The sequence below is a fragment of the Eubalaena glacialis genome, chromosome 10 (genome assembly GCF_028564815.1).
Source record: "Eubalaena glacialis isolate mEubGla1 chromosome 10, mEubGla1.1.hap2.+ XY, whole genome shotgun sequence".
NCBI classification, from domain to species: domain Eukaryota; kingdom Metazoa; phylum Chordata; class Mammalia; order Artiodactyla; family Balaenidae; genus Eubalaena; species Eubalaena glacialis.
This window is the reverse complement of record NC_083725.1, coordinates 5,231,184-5,249,707: the sequence shown is the minus strand read 5'-3', so window position 1 is coordinate 5,249,707 and position 18,524 is coordinate 5,231,184. Positions and strand designations below refer to the sequence as shown.

The following is an 18,524-nucleotide window of genomic DNA, read 5'->3' as shown; positions in this document are numbered from 1 at the left end:
AATAAAATTCCAAGTTTTAAAAAGCCAGAGCAGCAACCATCCAGTAAATGGAATGAAATTCTCCTAGTATCTTCTACAAATTGAGCATTTAAAACATGTGAATGTATAAAAATCAAGTATTATAAAGAGCTATGGAATGACATGACAATCTCAACTCGTTTTATAAATACAGGACTGCCTTCTAGTCTGGCATACGTGGTGAGGTGGGTTGAGAAAATGGAATGCAACTTTCAAAAGAAAGTCCTGGGTATGAACATGTTTAACATGTCTCCAGCGTTGTAAGGACTATACCTGAAATGCTGGTGTGGATGGCAATTACAGTAAGACTGATCACACAAGGACAGAGGGAAGAAACAGTACGTTCATTCCTCAGGGTGTAAACGGTCACTGCCCAGAATTCCAGCAGGTGAAACGGGCTGTGCTAAGTGGTTATTGCAGGAACGCTCAGTTTACTAACAGATAACCTGTAGCTACTTTAAGAATTCCCAGGACACCTGGTTTAGAAACAAATTAACATGTAAATTTGTAATCATGATAAATTATGTGTTTATCCGGTCAAACCATGCTGTTTTTTTTTTTTTTTAAATGAAAAACTAAAGTTGCTTCAGGAAAACAAATGGTGTGAAATATTTCACTAGGATCACAATTTACCAAATATTACTGAGAAAAAAAAAAAAAAAAAACTGAAGGCAGGCAGCAGCTTAGAGCCACTGATGTCATTTTCTGGTACTAACAAAGGTCACTGACGTCCACCTAAGAAGTTTCTTTAATTCTAACTTAAAAATCCCTCTGCAGTGAGATGAGTCTCTTCACTGAACTGTGAGGAGAAACTATGGAAGGGTGTGAAAAGCATGGTTCAGCCCGGATCTAAGTGGTCTGACATTTTGTGATGACTATTAAATGCTTAAAGTCTGAATTCCTTTTTTTGTTATAATTTTCTAAATGTCCAATAGACTTATGTGAAGGATCAAGGAGAAGTTTGTCTCTACTCTAATATAACACACAGCCCCTTCTAAGACAGGGGGAATGAAGTGAGAAAAACGGGTGTCCCTCTAGGCAAGACGTGGCTACTGGGAAAGCAAGTGGGAACAGACAGGACACACAAAGACCTTCAGGGAAGTGGGCATCAGCTGCTCTGAAGGACACAGAAAATGCTAGGAAGGACGAAGTCAAACTCAAATTCAGTTAAAGGCAGTCCTCAGGCTCTTACAAATCAGCCCTTATATATGGCAAGTATGGTCTGTAACAAATTTCTTTATGAGATTTTCAACACAGTGCTGTACAATCTTTCAGATCTTTAAATGACAAAAATGACACAGTTTGTAGATGGAAGAGGTGGTGATGAAGCAGGGAAGGGGGAAAAAGATGGCGATTTATTTTTCTTCTTATTTTTTAAATGTGGTCGGGGGTTTTGTAGCCTTTTTTTTTTTTTTTTTTGGTTACTGAAAAAAATAGAACAGTCCACTGTCCAGCAGAGGCTGCTTCAACTCTATTGCTCCCGGGGCTCATTCCGCATGGACCTGTGTCTCAGAATGCTGCAAGGACAGCTCTGTGGGCAGGAAGGCGCCCTGCCCCAGAGCTGTAGCGTATGTCCTGTTCTGTGGGTGGGGAAAGCTGGGGGGCACATACGTGCCCATCGCCGCTGCTCCGAAGCCTCCTCGCTGGTGCTGGGGCGGGGAGTGGTAGCCCTCCAGGTTATCGTACTGGGGCCCGACAGTCCCACTGCCCTGGCGCCTGCCGTGTGTTTGGTACTGGTACAGCACGCCGGGGTCCCTCTCCACGTTCTGGGTGTGCTGGAGCTTCAGGCTGTGACTCCTCTCTGGCTTAGGGGGTGGGACTGCTGACTGCACGAGGTGTTCCCCCTCCTTGCAGCAGTCTCTGGAGTGTTTCTCTGGGGCTGCAATCTGCCTAGCCCGAGGCCTCTCCAGCTCCTTGGGGAGCCTCACCTCTTTGTGGTTCAGTCTTAGAGACTCCTGCCCTGATGGAATATATTTCCCTCCAGAGTTATGGTAGCTGACTGGCTCAGAAGTGTCCGGAATCCCTTTGGGCCCATAATCTAACTGGCCGGCTCCCTGTGGGTAAGGTGGCCCGTTTTTTGATTCACACAGCTGCCTATGGCTTGCTTCCTGACGTGCCCTGTGCTCAGGGAGACTACAGCCCATGTCATGCAGCTTCCTGTTCCTGAGGCTACTCTGCTTCTGAGGGAGGGTCGGCTTCTCTGACTGTCCATTGCCGTGTCCTCCGTGGTGGTGGGCTCTGTCGAACTCTGGCTCCAGATGCTTCCTATAGAGACGGTCATCTCCCTCGGGACTGAGGGCCTTGGCTGGGTGCCGCCCCTCCTTTCCTTCTGCCACCGAGAGAAGTCCAGTTTTCCCAGGATCTGATTTACTCCGCAGGTGGATGACATAGATCCCACCCAAGTCATCTTGCACCACGGGGGTCATGTTGTCATACTGGGACATAACAGGCCCTTTCACCTTCTGCCGCGCACGGCTCTCCCTCCTGATGGACTGCAGGCGGTATTTTTCCATGTCCTCAAAATCCCATGAGGTGTAAGTGTGCTTTACGTCGGCGACTGGAGGCATGTTGACTACACTGTGGTCATTAGCAGAGAAACAGCCAGTCATCTTGGCCCGGGGACGTGCAGGCAAACCAGCGTAGCTGTACACGTTCTTTCCTTGCAGCCTAGGATTGTAGAAAGCAAAATCGCGGTTGGGCAGGCGGTGAAGGGGCCTCAACTGCACCGTGCTGTAGGCATCCACGTCACACAGGGCCCCGTCTGGGCTGTAATAGGAACCAGAACTGGAATAGGGGCTGTAGCGGTAGTGCACCCGGCCATTCTCAAAGTAAGGCTGGAGCTGAGTCACGTGATAATCTGAGCGGGCCTGGGAGGACTGATATGGCTTATACTGGTACAGGGGTCTTGGGCAGTAGGCTGGTTCATCATCTGGGGGCACCTCTGTCCTCGAAATGGGGACAGAGCGAATCATGGACGACGGAGGGGTGTGGAGAGACTGCACCCTGCGGATGGTGGGGTACAGGGGCATTTCTTCGGAGTAACAACTGCCCCTAACGGAGGAGCTCAGAGAGGACACGTATTCGGCCCGGCTGCATGGCTTCGGGTGGTGTCCAGACACGTTTCTTCCCGGGGCCACGTACGTGTTGTACCGAGGACCCGTGGAGGCCGGTGGCTCTGATCTGGAACCGCACGCTTGGCGCTGCTCCACTCTGCCGTGATGAGGGGGAACGCTCTGGGGGCGGTACTGGCAGTTTGGAGTCATACTGAAATGCAGACAGTTTTCTGGACCAAAGGGATCGGTGGAGACATCAGGCCTAGCAAAGGTGGAATAAGCAGTTTTCTGAGAGGCATGCTTGGCTTGCGGGACAGGGAGTGGTAAAGGCAAAACGTCCTCCACGGAGGCCGAGGAAGTCGTGACAAAGGGATGGTGCCCAGAGCTGCTGGACGTGTCTGCGCCGCCGGAGTGGATGGCAGCGGCGATTTTATTCTCCACGGTCCTGGTGGGGGGCCCCAGGGCAGGGAAGCCACAGGAGGAGTGCACGGGGATGGGCTCGCCGCGCAGGTGCAGCAGGGGGGCCCTGGCGCCTTCCCGCACCTTTTCAGGAAGGCTGGGCTGGGAAGCAGGGGCAGAGGCGGGACACTGCGCGGCTGCCCCGCCGTCGCCGACCAGGACAGGCGTGGGCTCACCCAGGGCTCTGGGTTCAGGCGGCCTCTCTGGAGCCAGAACTACTCCTTGAACCTATTGAAAGATGATAACATTATGAGTTTGTTTTTTCTGCTCCCCTCTATGGAATCAAACGCTATTAAATTCACAACTCACAAGGTGAGGCCATTTGGGCAGCAGCTTGAAATTTCCCAAGCTGTGCAGATACCCTGGACAGGACAGAGACCTGCCTGTCCCCACTGCCACGAAAAGAAGGCCTGTGTGGCCATCTGGTGTAGCAGCCATCCCACCTTTGGAGAGCTGTTCTAATTTACGAACGATAGGTTTTCAACGTGGGATGAGGTGCCCATGACACTGTCTTACTGTGCAGACCAAACAGAAGTTTAGCCACATAACCACCAGGTTAAAAACATACACCTGGTCTATCTGTGGAGCTCAGGCTCCACACCAAGAACATTCTGTTAAACAAGAAGCATCGATTCTATCTGGAGAGCTTTTTAAAGTGACTCACGGCTGCCCAGTGGACAGTTTTCAGCCCCAAGTCCAGGGAAGGACAGGAAGGGACTCGTCTAGGTGGCATCCAACAGCCCCTGTCTCTCCCTCCCTCCTTGTGCTCCAGCTGGTCTGTGGCAGCAGAAGCCAAACGTGGTCCTCACTGCAGGGCTGCAAACACGCTCCCCTTGAGAAGCAGCCACTAGAACGAGCATCCCGCACAGAAGACTAGATAGTGAAGTCCTTTTAGTTCAAGGTGACCACAAAAACCCTTAGCATTCTGCGTATAACATTCTCTCATCCAAACAGGTGCTTAACTTTAGAACAGTCTGCTGGTTAATGTTGAGAAAATAACAAAAAGTCCTAGGACACTGTCACCTCTGATATCGCTAAAAAGTCTGTAAGGCAGAAAGTCTTTCAAATGTCCTGAGAATACAGCGCTTTGGTAGTGCAGACGTGAGTAACTGGCAGAGGTGGTTGGACGACTTGCACAGAGCCACAGTGAATCAGTGACGGAGCCGGGAAAACCCTGCAGCCCTGACACCTAAGGCCCGGCTTGACTCGTTTGTTCACAATCTCTTCGTACTTCTATGAAGAAACTACCTACATGCTTGGGAACTAAAGGGAGCAGGTATCGTTCAACTAGAGCCATCGAGTAACCACGCCTTTTTCAGAGGAAAACCAGCATCACAATAAAGGCAGATGCCAACCTCAACTGGGAAATGTTTCATGGAAACCTGCCACAGGACTTAAAGGCAGATGTCAGACCTCACTCAAGATAAACAACACACCCTGCTGGAAAGTGACATACCTTCGGAAAAATACACATTTCCCCTCGCTGACTTCCCCCCTTCTTACCTTGTGGGCGTTGTTCAGTCCTATACTGGCTGCGGCTTGTACCTGCCCCAGGACTGGGAGCTGCTCTGAGGGTCTCTGGGGAGGAGGCGGGGGGAGGGGACGATTAGTTCTGTGACTGAGCTGGAGGGTGGCAGCGGTGAACCCTGCTGCGCTGGGCTGTTCGACCACATCCCAGTTGGCTTCCCTGGCGCTCACGTCAGCTGCTGCTGGAGCAGTGGTCATGTAAGCCACGGGGGCTGTGCTGGTATTCTCTTCAGGGGACCCAGAAGGAGGGTAGATTTTGTCCCTAGGCAAATTAGAAGGTGCGGGAGCTTTGTCTGCAAGTTCTGAAGGGTGATGGGGCTTATCCACACTTGCGCCAAGATAAGAAGGAGGCTGATCTCCACTGTAGAAATGAAGCTGACCCTGGTCCACAAAGGAGACAGTCGGCATACTGGTCTTCACAGCCTGGGCTTCAGGGAAACTTATGTGATCATCAGACTCAGAATCTGTTAAGGGAACTGAAGCGACTCTGGCCTTTTCTGGGTCCCCAGATAAATAGATTCGAGGCGGCTGATTGCCTGGTATGTCTGCTGGGTGTCGTTGCTCCCCAGATTCAGTGGCGTTGGAATGGGTATAAACCCCAGTAGCTGCCGTATCCGGTGCTGGCTGGTCACAGTTTCCGGAGGCCTTGGTCTGGAGGTGGAACTGCTCAGCTGGCCTATCGGTTTGGAAATAGGCTTTATCTAGGGTAGCACTAGAGTAGGCAGTAGGCAGTTTCTCTTCAGTCGCAGCCACTGCTGTGTCTCCATAATGTGTACAAGCAGCCTGGGAAGCGCCCGGTCTCTTCAACGACTGGGTCGAGGCTTGCTGTGCAGACTCAGCTAAGGCCAGCGCCAACAGGCGGGCAGCATTTTTCGGAGGCGGTGGTGGTGGGATAAGAGAGACTGAACTTACAGGAACGGAATCCTGAGGGGGGTCATGGGTATCTGCTCCTGGTGGGAAATTGGGAAAAAAAATGAAAGTGAAAAGGTAGCTTGTGTTATCCTACACGGAAAGCCAAACACTCCCCATTTCATCACTAAAAAAATGGGTGCCTTCCATATTTCAAAATGGCAATCCACGATCTTCTATCCCACATGCAAATGCTGTAGAAAACACATCTGGTTCAGAAGGAAAACTAAAACAAGGAGTGTTTAAGACTGCAATCTCCTCTTGGATTGCTACAGAGATGGGGGTGAAGCAGGTCCCTCACCTGGCTCAGAAAAGATTGCTTAGAAAACAAGCTTCAAGTGCTTGCAGATTGTTATTAAGAATAGTTTTTATATTTGATGGTGTAGGCTGGCTGGTTAACTTGTAAGGCTATAATATAGGTATTTTATCAGAAGACAAAACACAATCAAGAGCTACGAAGTTGTGCAAAAATTATCCAGGAATTCTGACTGTCCAAGGAGATAAGGGGACTTTACGAAGGTTTGAAGCAGGACCACTGGCCCTTTGGGGGATTTTTTGTTTGACTGATTTTAATTTAGGGCTTTGAGCCATCAGCACCACCTAGAAAAACATTCTGTTTGATTAAAGGCTAGCTGTGGAGTAAATTTCTCTCTTAAAAGGCACAGTTGGCACACAGGATTGAAGATCCCTCTTAGCTTACAGAAAGAATGGAGGAAAACAAATGGTACCTGTCTGAGCCTGTCCAGAAGGTACAGCCTTACTCTGACTGCTTGAGGCAGGTTCCTCCTTCCCTGGCGGGTCTGCGTCTGCAGCAGCCACCTGGTCCAGGGGCTGGACTTCAGACTCACACCCTTCCTGGGCCTCTCTCTCGTTTGCTTTTATCTTTACTACCTGGGTGGGGGATCTATTTATGACATCACTTTCTTCGCCACTTTTGTTCCAGGCCGGAGAAGGTGCATTCTGAGCTGCTGTGTTTGCGACGGTACCGATGACTTCTGACACCCGAGCGGGAAGGGTCACTGAAATTGGCTCAGATATGTTCAGAGAGGGGGATTTGCTTAATTTCCGTCCAATCTTTGGAGAGAAAGCATAGACGACCTTTTCAGTGAACGAGGCTGGCTTAGGTGCTTTCTCTTCAGTTGGGCTCAAGTCCAGGGTAAAGAATGGACTCAGTTTCTCCTGAAGAGGAGAGACAGGTTCAGAACTTGCAGTGCTTCCTGGAGTCTGAGACTGGCTACCACCTGCTTCTGTGTCCTTTCTATTGGTACTCTGTTTATCCTTGGAGTATCCCAATGAGTCTAAAAAGGAAGCCCCGCTCTCCAGACATTCTGATTCGGCCTTAGGAGGACTGCACTGAAATGACATCGGATCAAAATCCAGGCTGGCTACCCCGATGTCTGGTGGGCTCAGATCAACATCCTCAGCTGAATGAGGAGACACGAGAGCCGGAATGTGCAGCAGCCCTACTTCCTCCTCACTTCCGTGGTTGTGAGGCAGATTATCGTAGGAATTACAGCGGTTCCCCAGCATCTCTCCATTAAAAGAGGCACTCAGGGCATCACTGCTAGATCTGGGTCTTCTGGGTCGGAACAGCTTGGAATCACCTGGTAGAAATGGATACAGTATCAGAGTATGAATGTCACAGGATACACGGTGCCATGATAAATCATCTACTTAGTACAGCAGAAACATACCATATACAGTAAGAAAACATAACTGTCTCTTGGGGCACACAGACGGAACTCCCAAAGCAAATGCTAAATAACAAACACAGTTGATACAATCAGAGGGAGAATGCATTTGATGGTTTCAATAGGAAAAAGGACTCAAAAGTCTTAGATTCTATTACTAGTCCAACACTGACTCTTGTGACTTTGCCCAGGTTTTTCATTTCTTTTTGTCTGATTTTATCACTGACCTCACACATGATGTGTGAGGCAGAACTAACCACTTTAAATGGTACTTTGGATATACAATAGCAAAAAGGGTTTTCTGTTTGTTTTTCTGAGGAAAAATCCTCATACCCAAATTTCTACAAAATTGAACTTCTCAAAAAAAAGTGTTTACATATATTTAGTAAAGGATTCCTTTCAAATACTTAAAAATATTTTTTTTTTCTTTAACAAGAACAGGCTTTAAGTTTCTCAAGGAGAGGTCTTAAGAGTGGTAGAGTATTACCTGATTTTATGGTACTGCTAAACATCCAACTGGTAAAAAAAGTCCTCTATCTCATTATTCTATTACAATGATTAGAATTGCCATAGTGAAAATGTACTATAAAGAGGCACTGTCTTAACACAAATACATCCACTAATGTGTTGACCACTTACAAAATTAATCCCTACTCAAATATTATTTGCTGCTTAATACAAGCACCTACGCAGCCCACTGCATTGTTTTTGTGAACCATTCTCTTAACTTCAGTGAAATGGAAAATCTTGGAAAACCAGTAAGATGTCAGACACCCAACTGAAGTGAAATGCGAGGATTTGTTGAATCACAAGCAGAGCCATTGGTCAATGAGGACCTGGCAGTTAGAAGTTATAAATGAGGATGAGCAAGTTGACCAGAAGGAAGACACCCCAGGAAACTTCAAAAGAGCACAATTTGAATACCAATGGATTAAGAAAAGTCCGCGGGAAATCAATGCAGCTCTTGATTATTTTTGTAACGAGGGCCTTTTTTACCATACTGCCGCACAAGCCAAACATGACGTGGAGGATGTCCTATTTGTTAAACTACATGGTTTTGTCAAAAAAGTTCTACCTCCCTCCAAGTCAACATGGAAGTAATCTTTGTTCATTCTAAAAATTAGTACAGAGTTGCAACTATAACCCGACTTATGCTAAACGGAAGCTAAAAAGTTATTTTCAAAATTTTTTAGTTTTGTTCTTCAAGTTGCAATCAAATCTTTTTGTACTATTTACCATAAAATTTCGGTCCCCATTTTAAGCAGATTCACTTTAAGTTGCCTTCTCCTGGTACTAATCATCCTCAGATAATGAGGGCTGCCTCTAACCAAAGTGATGTATGAGATTTAACGTCAGGTTAAATTGGCAAGACAAAAGACTACTGGTCTAAACATCAAAACTGCTTAATTTTATACTTTGAAACAAACACTGTGCTCTCATTGTGAAATTTAAAGAAAGAAATACTATTAACACCATTTTCCGCTGGGCATTAATAAATATAAATGGTTAACTTAAAACACTTCACCTATTTTTATGTAAATTGAATAGCAATCATGTCAAAAGTGAAGAAATAAAGACTGGTACCATATTAAAACATCAATGGACAATGCTAAATATCAATAGATACTAGTATTTTTAGGAAATTATAGTCTATAGCCTATTTATTAAGCATGTATTTATAAAATATACTTAATTGTGTGTCCTTTTATGAAATATATTCTAGAATAAAACAACTGATGCTTTAGTCTTACCATCGGCTGCGTGGAGAGAAGAGAGAGACTCCTCACTCTTCGCTGAGCGCAAGGTCCCTTCTGCTCTGCCACCTGAAGAGTCGAAACCAAACAGTGTCAGGCTTTATTCACCGTTACATATGTACTGAAAGGGAACAGTGCTTTTCTGTGCACATATTTAAACTTCCAAGAGTAATTATATTTTTGCAACCATATTCAATGTTGCATTGTATTTTATAATGTGTTGTACTGTTCTCTCAAGTGGTTTCCTATGTGAAAAATCTTTTCTAAAGGATTATGAACTTGAGAATAGAGATGAGTTTTAAAACTTGCTTTTATATTTCCTAAAGATCAGTATGTCTTGAGATGATCTCATACTGTTGCAGCGAAAACAGAAATGAGACTTTTCTGATAAACAAGAAAAATAAGCAACAATGAACAGGCTGGGGAAACAGCATAAACAGCCCTGAAAGAGTTAAGCAATCCTGGTTATTCTTTAGCTGTTACTACTAACAAATACTTGTAGCTAGACCTGTCCTTCACAAAGCTAATTACTCTCTGATTCCATATGAATTGTACCCTGCACCTGGCATTTACTCTTGCTGCATTCTCTTGCAGCAAATCAACCCTTGTAGCTGTTTACATTTCAGAAAGAAGGTGGCAGGCTGATAACCCAGAGATGAACGGACCCAATTAACAGGCTGCCTGAGGCCAGCAGTGACTGTTTTAAAATACTGGAAGAAGAAGAAGAATGCAAGACCTTCACCACTTTGATCCTATCACTTATCCTTGGGAGTTCCACCTGTAAGAACCCCTGTAATTCCCCAGGACAGGGGGGCACAGTTCTTGAGGATCTAGCCTGCTGTGTCTTCCCTTCTGCCTGGCAGAAAAATAAAGCCATCTCTCTCTTCCTCCAAAATCTCTGTCTCCATATTTCTGTTCGGCATCGGTGCACAGGGAAGCCGATATTTCGGCAACAAAACTGGATTTAGGGTGAGCCCTAAATCCAATGACTGGTATCCTTTTAAGAAGAAAAGATGCAGAGAGACAGAGCAAAAGCCATGTGAAGATGGAGGCAGGACTGGAGTGGTACCACCGCAAGCCAAGGAATACCAGGTGTCCCCAGAAGCTGGAAGAGGCCAGGAAGGATTCTTTGGATCCTTCAGAGGGAACATGGCCCTGCTGACACCTTGATTTCAGTTTTTAGCCTCCAGAACTGTGAGGAAACAAATTCCTGTTGTTTTTATCCACTCAATTTGTGGCAAACTGTTATGGCAGCCCTAGGAAACTAACACAGGTCATTTAATTAATTACACACGTTGACTCTTATTTGTTAAACATCCTCATCCTCTTTCAGCCTCCGGGCAGTGCTCACGGCTGCTGACACGTCCTTGGACGCCCTTCCTCCGTGACTTCTGCGGCTGGCGCTCAGCTCTTCTGGTCCCTGCCTAGGCACCGTTGTTCTCACTCTCCTTTCATGACAGCTCTGCCTTCTCCACCCTCTAAACACTGCTCTTCTCCAGGACTCAGCCCCCAACTCGCTTCTCTCACTCAACAGGCTCTCCTGCGGCCATAAAATACATCCCTAGGGTTTTCACCCTTGGTTTGCTGATGACTTTCAAATCTGCATTTCTAGTTAGATTAAACCCCTTTATTGAATGCCAGATCCATACTATTAATCACCTCTTGGGCGGGTCCAACTCACTATGTCCAAAATTAACACATTATTTTTCTTCCCAAACCTACTATTCCCTACAGGCATAATGGCACCACCAACTCCCTTACCATTTAATCAAAACCTGAAAATCATCTTTCTCATTTTTCACCACCATTTGGTCACCCACCCTGTAGATTCAGCTTCCTGAACACTTCTCAAATCTATTTCCCACTCCCATGGCCACTGCTTATTCCAGACACTCATCGTTTCTTGCCTGCACAATTGCAACTGTCTCCTGATTTACTGTCCAGCCTCCAGTCTTGTCCTCTTCCCATATATTCCCTATGCTGTTGCCAAAGTCATCTTTCTTAAACCCAAACCCGATCATGTTATATATTGAAGGTGTAACAGGGAAGAGACAAACCGGGACTACACGTTGGATCTGTCTCTTTCACTTTAACCTTTGCTTTCCGCTGGTTTTGTTCACTAAAAGGATACTATCTATACATAATGGCTTGCCTCGGGGAACCCTGCTCCTCTGCCTGAATGTTAAACCAAAGTGCCTTTGTTCGGGGAAACATCCGGACCCTGTCCCACCTGGGGATGGCAGCAAGAAAGAAGAAATTAACACATCCCCTCCGAGAGGCTGGCCATTCCAGGTGATATATGCAAAACTTATGGCCTTTTTACTTTACTTCCTCATCTCCTCCGCCTCTCTGTGTCTATATATAAAAGAAACTGGCATCCAAACCCCGATAAGATGGTTATTTTGAGACTTCAGTCTGCCATCTTCTCGGTCTGCTGGCCGTATTCCTTGGCTCAATACCCCATCTCTGATGTACAGGCACGCTGTCGTGCAGCAAGCAGAGCAAGCTTGGACTCGGTAACAAAGCCATTCAATGACCCCCCCCCTCCCAAGGAATGCAGGACAAAACCAAAACTCCAGCAAGCTTCCCGGGCCCCTAAGAACGGAACCTCTTTGTGTACCATCCCACCAGCCACGTTCTTCATGGCTCCCTGTTCCACACACCAGCACACACTCTGCTCCCACTTCCTGAAATACCTTTCTCACTCCCTTGTTGATCAGGTGAATCCCTACTTATCCTTCAAAACCCAAACAAGGTTCTCTTTTCTCTCCCCACATGAACTGACAATTCTTGCCATAAATACCTCACATAAGCCTCTATTTCAATAGCTATGATTCTGCATGAAATTTATTTTCTTACACATATGATGTCCCAAGTAAGACACGGAAGGCAGGGGTGGTGTCTTAATTTTCTACCTGCAGAAGCTGCTATCAAAATATCTAGCACACGCTTAGTACATGACTGCAAACTGAACGAATGATGAATTAAATGAACTGAATGTTGTATTTCTAACATTACCCAAAAAGTAAGCACTACTTTCCTTCCTAGATTCAGAACCTGTTAATATCAGTAGATTTAAATGATTTTTAAAAGAGCAGTACTTTCAACAACACAGTAATAGATTTATCTATCCAATAAGATACTCTCATCAATGAATCATCTGGTAAAAAGATAACCTTCTTTGGTTATAAGACTTATAAACTCTTAGAGGCATGTTGAAATATGATTTTGTCATTTTTAAAATCTATAAATATGTAGACTAGTAAGTTTAAATACCACAGCAGTTATTTTTTTATTACCAACAGTCTACAAACTACATTACAAATATATTGTGAATTTTTAACCACATTCACACTATATATAGTCTATATAGTTTCCAAAGGAATTGGGAACTTCTACACACTTATATATCATATGTATTTGGGGATAAAGCACTGGTAAAAGAAGACAATTCACGTGTAACAACACAACTAGGACGCATCCTGTTGAAGCCTGTTATAACAATGTGGTGAGTTTGTGTCTGAGTTAGAGAAGAGCCGCATGACAGGCTGGGAAGTGTGGCCCTGCAGGCAAAGCGCTCCCGCAGCGCAGGGTGAAGGGAAGGTGTGAGGCACTGACCTTTCAGAGCCATGGCTTTCATCTCTGAGGGCTCACTCTCATTACGCTGCAACTTTCGTTTAGAAACAGATGATGATTTCCCCAGGTTGAAAAAGGAACGCCAGCTGCCCACAGGAGATTTTTTCATTTTATTTTGAGGCCTCCTCCTATGAGAGAAAATAATCTGTATTAAGACACCCAAGGGGCCACCTTTACTTATGGACAAAGAATAAACGATGGAAAGAACCAAGCAGCCTGGAGAGGCCCAGCCGACACGGTACACCTCCACCTTCCACAGAGCACACTCCACTCAGCGCGGCTTTCATTTCAGGAAATGAAAATTAAATGTATGAATTTTAATAGTAGTAACTAGTTTCACAAAGATAACTCTTATACAGATTTTCATATCTGGATCTAACCTCACAATCCATGAAATAAGTGAGAATAAGACATATTTGGGAATAGAAAGTATTAAAACTCCAAAAATAAAATAGAGTTGAAGAAAATGATTTTAGGTGTGAGGAAAGAGAATTAAGCCAAAAAAGAAGAAAAGTATTAAGAAAAATAACTAACATATATTGAATGCCAGGCACTATGCTAGCTGTATATGTAGCATCTCATTTAAGTTACATAAAACCATATGAGGTAGGTATTATTATTCTCATTTTACAACTGAGGAAATTATGACACTAAGAAGTTGAAGTGACTTCCTTAATGTTGTAAAACTAGTAAATAATGGAGTCAGAGTTGGAACCCAGGTCTATCTGTATCCCAGCATCGACACTCTTGATTACTATTCTATAAAGAGGTTTTTGAGAAAATTATACAGGTATCATATACATTCAAGAAACTGAAGATAAACTTAGAATGACAAAGATGTTCTAACTTACTATTGTCAGGACATTTTAATCAAGGGAAATGAAAGGAATTTAGAGAAGTATACTAACATGCGGAAATAAATTCTCAACTTTCATTAGTACTATCCAAATCCACGGAGTTGAAGTCCTCACATTCCTATGTAATAGCCAAAGCAGGAACCCGAGGTCAAAATTAACTCACATACATTAGTCTTCCCGCAGTAACTTAGTAAAGAAGATATAAAAACCGTGTTATTATCATTTCTTTAGAGAAACAGAGAATAGGAGCTGGAAAGGACACTGAGAGAGTGAACAGCAGTGGTTCTCAAACTCTGTCACACATCAGAACCACCTGGAAGGTCTGATAAAAGACTGACTGCGGGACCCCACCCCAGAGTTCTGGTTCAGTGGGTCTGGGGTTGGGGCTGGCTGAGAACGATCTGCTGGTCGGGAGATGCCCTGTGAGGAGCGCTGGTCTACTCTGAACTCAGTGGGAACCAATGTCACGCCATCATCCATTCACTGTTTTTTGAATAAGCTGTCGCAACGTTTATTTCTAAACAAATTTCTCAACAACATATTTCAGAGAGAAAATGACACCCGACATAGAGGAAATGTATCATTTTTCCTAACAATATTCCCTGTACAGCAGACTTTCCTCTCCGTTCCAACAATGACATGATGTTGTAATGCTTTTCGAGAAGCATTCACAGCAGTCCCTATGAAGTAACATCCAGAGTCGAAGGAACAGGTTTTTCTGGGACCGGCACAGAATCAATATAGTAATACTAAAATACAAAAGTAAAAGAAAAGAAAATAACAAATAGCCATGAAACGCACATTTTTGAGGAGGACTAAATGAATTTTACCTTTCAGGTGGGAACTCAATTATGGTGTGAAATTTTCCCTGAAGTGCAGCAGGTCCTTCTCCTACTTCGATATATTTGTTTTCAGTCACAATTGGAGAATTGACCTGAGCCTGTGTTCGTGCCTGGGCCTCCTCCAGTGTCAGCAGTTTGGTGGATGGAGATGAAACCAGCAGGGACTTGGGTCTTGATAGAGAAGCTTTGGAAAGAAAAAAAAGCAATGAAGAGAGTCAAACTTTATGACACGGGGGAAAAAAATATAAGTATCTGTGGGTGTGTATAACAATCTGTGTACCTGCCCATCCATCTATCTCCCTTTCTGTGTTGTTTTATATTTTCTTCATTAAGTTTTTTAAATGGCAAAAGTAATAGAGCCTTATACTAAGTGAGGAATAGAAGATTACATACCAGGTTATTAACAGTGATAGATACAAATATAAAATTCCTTAAGTAATTTAACTATTTTCCTTTCTTAAAAGATTCTAGGCAAGGCCTAGTATCATTCATGTATTTTTAGTTTTGGAAGGAATTTTACTTCTGCTGCTCTATATTACACCTTTATATACATCAATAATAGGTGACATGATACATTTTTTATGGGCCACGAACTTAGATCATGATAGGTCTAATACTTAGTAGTCACTAAAAACATACAAAATAACTGTTATATTGTGCATTTTGGGGAACAGATATAAATTAGCTGCTTTCTACTAAGACAGATTTATTAAATTGAGATAAGAAATGCAGTTTCCCAATCTGGCAGAGGTTTTAATACATGTTCCTGGTAGTGAACAACATCTGTTAGAGCCATACCTGCCCCTTCCTGAATGACTGCGCTGATCTTCCCGCTGAAAAGGACGTCAACATGATTGAGGATGAACTCAACAACCACAGACTGAATTCTCACTTCCATGAAAGCTGCTGTCCCACTGAAGCAGGCAGATTCTATCTGTTTTGATCTGTGGGGTAAACAACATTACCATCACAGGGTCCCCAAAACAGCAGTCTTAAAGAGCATTATTTTTTGCTTTAAGTGTAAATCACAGACAAACCAGAGGAAGAAAGCATACTTTCACAGTGCCTTGGCTAAACCCCAATTGCCTGTTTTAGGAAGATGCTCATAAAAACAACATATTAGTTTTACTTTTAAAAATTATCCTTGGGCTTCCTTGGTGGCGCAGTGGTTAAGAATCCACCTGGCAATGCAGGGGACACGGGTTCAAGCCCTGGTCCAGGAAGATTCCACATGCCGCGGAGCAACAAAGCCCATGTGCCACAACTACTGAGCCTGCACTCTAGAGCCCTCGAGCCACAACTACTGAGCCCGCATGCCACAACTACAGAAGCCCACACGCCTAGAGCCTGCGCTCCACAACAAGAGAAGCCACTGCAATGAGAAGCCCGCGCACCACAACAAAGAGTAGCCCCCGCTGGCCACAACTAGAGAAAGCCTGCGCACAGCAACAAAGACCCAACACAGCCAAAGATAAATAAAATAAATAAATAAATTAATTAATTAATTAATTTAAAAAAATTATCCTTAAGGAACACTGATGAATTACTTTTATTTAAGGTCACTCTGTTTCTACTTCAGGTCATAAGTCAAATGCAACTTACCTTAGCAGGTTTGGAGCCCAAACAATTGCTAGGTTTTTTGCATGCATATTTGTGATGGAACAATAGTCAGCTAGAAGAGACAAGTGTCTCATTAGGAACTCCAGCGTTCTGGAAAATGAAATACAACATATTAACAAAAAGAAACACCATGTATCAGTATAGAGCATAAAAGCTCCACTAATTAACTTGTAAGTTTTCAATGGCAAAATGGAAAAAGAAACCATACAAACCCCAGCAAATTTTTTTGCTGCCTATTAGGTTTGAATATTATTACTGCTACAGAACTGTCCGAATATTATGGATTCTACATTTTATGTATGATAATTACATCTACAGAATACTAAGAAAAAAAGTCTAAGGCAGATGCAGTAAGAAGTGAAAGTTTCTGATAGAACTGGCTCAGAAAACTAAACAGCCTTAGTTTTAAAGAAATCTTTAGGAATATTTGCTCCTGCCTGTTAGAAATTTAGTTTCAGGGACACCAGTGAAGTGAATCCTCCACAAAATTTAGTTTCTAGACAAATACTATCAAGAAGTTATGCTATTCTACTTGCAGCAGACATGCAAACAGGAAAGAATTTAAACTTTTCTTCTGTAAAAGAAAACAACATTTCACAAGCCTAAAAAGAGTTAAAAGAAAAATTCCAGTAGGTACCAAGGGGGAAAATATTTGAACAAATAACATGCTCTTGGAATAGAAAGCCTACTTCAAATCCTAATATCCTGGTTTATCTTATACATTCTAAGTGTGATTTATTTAAGTAATTTTTTATATAGAGAGAGATTAAACAATAGGGCAGAGTATTTTGGGAAATAAAGCATGATCAGCTTAAATGTAAGTCAAGTCAGATAAACACAGAGGTATTACCTATCAGCTTACAAAACTGTTAAAGACAATGAACAGGAGACAGAAGTTTAAGACTATTATTTGAAACAGAAATTAAAGTTAAATTGTGGTCAACATATAAGCCTTCAAGATTCAGATGAGCCTGACATGAATTTGAGAAGAAAAGGAAGATAACAGCTCAAGGCACTGTTCAAGAAGCCTCTAAAGGGAATCTCACCAAATTCTCACAACAGACCCCACAAGCACAGTGTTACCATCCCCCATTTTATGGGCGAGAGAGCCAATGTTGGCCCAGGTTATAGAGACAAGCGGTGCTGGGATCAAATCCAGGTCAGCCTGGCTCCAAAGTCTGTGCTCGTCAATAGCATTGAGTATCTACTCTAGCTGGCAAAAAAAAAAGGGTAATTTTCGGTCCCTCTTCTGTACAAGTTAAATAAGGAAAGACACAGACAGAAGTGAGGCTGGCCTGGAGACAATGTAGAGACAGGAAGCTTGAGAAATGTATTTAGAACACAATGTAAAATTTTATTATTTGGAGTCAGAGGAGTAGAAGAAGGAAGGTAAAGATTAAAGCACTTCAGAAATGTATTTTAAAAGAAATGCAAATTAAAACAAAAGACACCATTTTATTCACACACCTAATTGTAAAGATTTACATCTAACTGTAAATCTTTACATCTAATTGTAAAGATTTTTTAAAAGCTAAAGGAGAATTTTAGTTAGAGTGCCACGAAATGAGCTCTTCATATTTAGCAGAGTATAAACTGCATATACCTTTATGGAATACAAGTTGAAAACTGCTTTATGTTGGGAAGAAACTTTTAAGATCTTTTGATTTCCAAGAATTCCCAGGTTTTTATCCTAAAAAATAACCTTGATTCCCCAGAAGATTCAGGTAAATGGATGGCCCTCATAGCAGTGTTCAAAATTGGAGCAAAAACTCTCAGCATACAAATAGATTAAATAGGCAAATTAGGGGAAAGGTTTGTATAACATATGGCCCATTCACATGAAAGAACACTATTAAGAATCATGTTTTTCAAGAACATTTAAGGAATTAGAAAATGTGAATGTTAAAATCTTAGAAAGTCTGAATGAAAAGAGATATTTGAAGTAGGAGAAACACAAATTACATATAAAAACACATTACATAGGAGATAGATGCCAAGGAGGAAATATGTATACAGTGAGTAATATGTATGAAACAGGTGGGCATACGTGGTAGGTAATATAATGCACATCAGGAGAAAAGAGGATAATATTAGGATATATGTATTCCATATACGTAGACATATATCAGCAATCTATAAAATGTATAGTGTACAAAAT

The 18,524-nt window shown here is 43.3% G+C and overlaps 1 protein-coding gene across 6 annotated transcripts in view; it reads right to left on the bottom strand.

Annotated features, from left to right (window-relative positions):
- Positions 1-18,524, bottom strand: part of ARHGAP32 (Rho GTPase activating protein 32) — a 291,298-nt gene continuing 272,774 nt past the window's right edge. For all 6 annotated transcript variants that reach the window (XM_061203062.1, XM_061203063.1, XM_061203065.1 and 3 more), the window contains 8 exons: positions 16,349-16,456; positions 15,545-15,690; positions 14,735-14,930; positions 13,030-13,175; positions 9,409-9,480; positions 6,695-7,570; positions 5,034-6,007; positions 1-3,758 (listed from right to left, as the gene is read on the bottom strand). In XM_061203062.1, coding sequence (XP_061059045.1) covers positions 1,506-3,758; positions 5,034-6,007; positions 6,695-7,570; positions 9,409-9,480; positions 13,030-13,175; positions 14,735-14,930; positions 15,545-15,690; positions 16,349-16,456 — 4,771 coding nt within the window. In that variant the 3' untranslated portion in view covers positions 1-1,505. The remainder of the gene's footprint in view (positions 3,759-5,033; positions 6,008-6,694; positions 7,571-9,408; positions 9,481-13,029; positions 13,176-14,734; positions 14,931-15,544; positions 15,691-16,348; positions 16,457-18,524) is intronic.